Genomic DNA, 2,590 nt, shown 5'->3' on the forward strand with positions numbered 1-2,590 from the left:
CAACAGCCGAACAACAGCTGAACAGCAGCTGAACAGCAGCTGAACAACAGCCGAACAACAGCTGAACAGCAGCTGAACAGCAGCTGAACAACAGCCGAACAACAGCTGAACAGCAGCTGAACAACAGCCGAACAACAGCCGAACAACAGCCGAACAGCAGCCGAACAACAGCTGAACAACAGCCGAACAACAGCTGAACAACAGCTGAACAGCAGCTGAACAACAGCTGATCAACAGCCGAACAACAGCTGAACAGCAGCTGATCAACAGCCGAACAACAGCTGAACAGCAGCTGAACAGCAGCTGAACAACAGCCGAACAACAGCTGAACAGCAGCTGAACAGCAGCTGAACAACAGCCGAACAACAGCTGAACAGCAGCTGAACAACAGCCGAACAGCAGCCGAACAACAGCTGAACAGCAGCTGAACAACAGCCAAACAGTCTGACTCAGTTCCTGCATCAGGTCCTGATCCAGACACGGTCCAGCTGTCCCACCAGCCTGTCTCTGTCTCTGTCTCTGCAGTCTACCTGAGCTGGTGAAAGACGGGGAGAACGGTCTGATCTTCAGAGACTCCACAGAACTGGCTGCACAGCTACAGGTGAGGTGGACCCACCTGATCAGGTGACCACTGTGACATCACAGGAAGTTGTGTTGACATGTAGTTGTGTGTCAGTCCCTGCTGTCAGACTTCCCCAGTCCAGAGGGAAGGCTGGGCTCGTTCAGGAGGAACCTCCGGAGCAGCAGGGGGCAGTGTTGGGAGGAGAACTGGGAGCAGAAGGTCCTGCCTCTGCTGGGGGCTCACACAGCACACACCTGAAGCAGGAAACACTTTGTTGTTGTTGTTGTTGTTGTAAATAAAATGTTTATTCTGCTGCTGCAGCTTGTTGTGTGTCTCTGAACAGCTGGATGAGTTCGATGGACGTCAGTCTGTTGTAGTGAAAGACCTGTGAGACGGGTCCAGAAAGGACCTGGTGCCTGATGCCTGCTGCCTCTAAACACACAAACACACAAACACACACAGGTGAGGTCAGGTGAGGTCAGGTGAGTCACTTCCTGTTGCAGCAGCTGCAGCTCCTCACCCAGGCTCTGCTTGAAGCCGCCGTACGTCTCCTGGTTTCTGACGGTGGAGCAGATGAAGACCTGCGGGTGGTYCTCGGGTCTCTGAGGGTCCAGGATGTGGGCCAGGAGCTGGACCAGACTCTGGGCCACGTCAGGGTCGTACACCACATCTGCACACACAAACCGTGGGTTTGATTCCAGAGCTGTAGGTCTAATGTGAGGCGTCACATCAGGGTTAGTCCAACACATTCAGGGTTTAAAAATTTACATTTAGTCAAAATATTATAAATAAAATATAATTAATGTTTTWATGTTTCTGACTGAAATATAATCATAAAATAATTTAAACAGTTTTTTGAGCAGTAGCAACAAAAACTGATTTTGAGGAGAAACAGCTTAAAATTATAATTTTTCCCTGTGAGCTAACAATGTTTTAGTTTTCTATTCAAATAATGTCTCAGGTTTCCTCCTTATGATTAATGACTCAATACATGTACAGAGATCAGGATTCAGACCAGTGTTAGTGTATGATGTAACCAACGAGACAAATGACATCATATCTGTGGACAAATGATGACATCATATCTGTGGATAAATGATGACATCATGATGATCCAGGATCAAAGTGTTTTTCCATCAGAAACAATGAGGTCATAATGACTGAATGTAACTGGGAACATCTGATGAGTCACATGTTTCTGATCATCTCACAAACTCATGAAAGCTTTCAGTGACAGAATCTGCTCTGGTTCTGGTTCTGGTGTCAGACCTGCAGCGATGACCGTGTCGGTTCTGATGGTGTCCTCTGTGGCGCTGGTCCAGTCCAGGTGGTCCACTGTGACGACGGGGCGGTCCCGCTGGCTCAGACCGTTCAGACGCACGTTGTCTCTGAGGTTCTGTAGAACCGAGTCGTGACAGTCGCTGAAGGTGAACCTGTTCGGGTCGCAGCAGCGACAGATGGTGATACCGGTCAACCCGGCCCCGCTGCCCAGCTCCAGAACCGACCTGCAGGACAGAACTGGGTCAGACCTGGTTCACTTCATGTTTATTTTCATGGAGGAAAAAACATTTTTATAAAYCCTGAAGGTTCGGACCTGCCGGTGAAAAGCTGCCGGTTCTCCAGAACCCACTCAGTCAGGTAGAGAGCAGCCTCCCAGGTCACCAGTCCAGTTGTTCCCTGTGAGATCAGAACCTGGTTCTCCTGCAGACTGATGGTGTCTCCTCCAGGCTGCAGCACACAACACCACTGTTCACTGCTGTGTGCACGGCTGGGTACCACGAACAACCAGGAAGTGTTGTGTTTGTTACAGGAAGTGCTGTTTGCTACAGGAAGTGTTGTGTTTGTTACAGGAAGTGCTGCGTTTGCTACAGGAAGTGCTGCGTTTGCTACAGGAAGTGCTGCGTTTGCTACAGGAAGTGCTGTTTGCTACAGGAAGTGCTGCGTTTGCTACAGGAAGTGTTGCGTTTGCTACAGGAAGTGTTGCGTTTGCTACAGGAAGTGTTGCGTTTGCTACAGGAAGGGCTGCGT

At 49.7% G+C, this 2,590-nt stretch overlaps 2 protein-coding genes across 2 annotated transcripts in view; one reads left to right on the top strand and one right to left on the bottom strand.

Annotated features, from left to right (window-relative positions):
- Positions 1-882, top strand: part of alg1 (ALG1 chitobiosyldiphosphodolichol beta-mannosyltransferase) — a gene marked incomplete in the record, with an annotated part of 3,670 nt that extends 2,788 nt beyond the window's left edge. Inside the window, 1 exon segment of the mRNA XM_014032862.1 lies at positions 677-882. Within this exon segment, the coding sequence (XP_013888316.1) occupies positions 677-820 (144 nt within the window).
- Positions 852-2,590, bottom strand: part of eef2kmt (eukaryotic elongation factor 2 lysine methyltransferase) — a 6,964-nt gene continuing 5,225 nt past the window's right edge. The window contains exons 5-8 of the mRNA XM_014032863.1: positions 2,157-2,290; positions 1,832-2,067; positions 1,083-1,232; positions 852-994 (exon numbers count right to left, since the gene is read on the bottom strand). Of these exons, the coding sequence (XP_013888317.1) occupies positions 867-994; positions 1,083-1,232; positions 1,832-2,067; positions 2,157-2,290 (648 nt within the window). The 3' untranslated portion in view covers positions 852-866. The remainder of the gene's footprint in view (positions 995-1,082; positions 1,233-1,831; positions 2,068-2,156; positions 2,291-2,590) is intronic.

Source organism: Austrofundulus limnaeus, unplaced genomic scaffold, assembly GCF_001266775.1.
Source record: "Austrofundulus limnaeus strain Quisiro unplaced genomic scaffold, Austrofundulus_limnaeus-1.0 Scaffold1559, whole genome shotgun sequence".
Classification (NCBI taxonomy): Eukaryota; Metazoa; Chordata; class Actinopteri; order Cyprinodontiformes; family Rivulidae; genus Austrofundulus; species Austrofundulus limnaeus.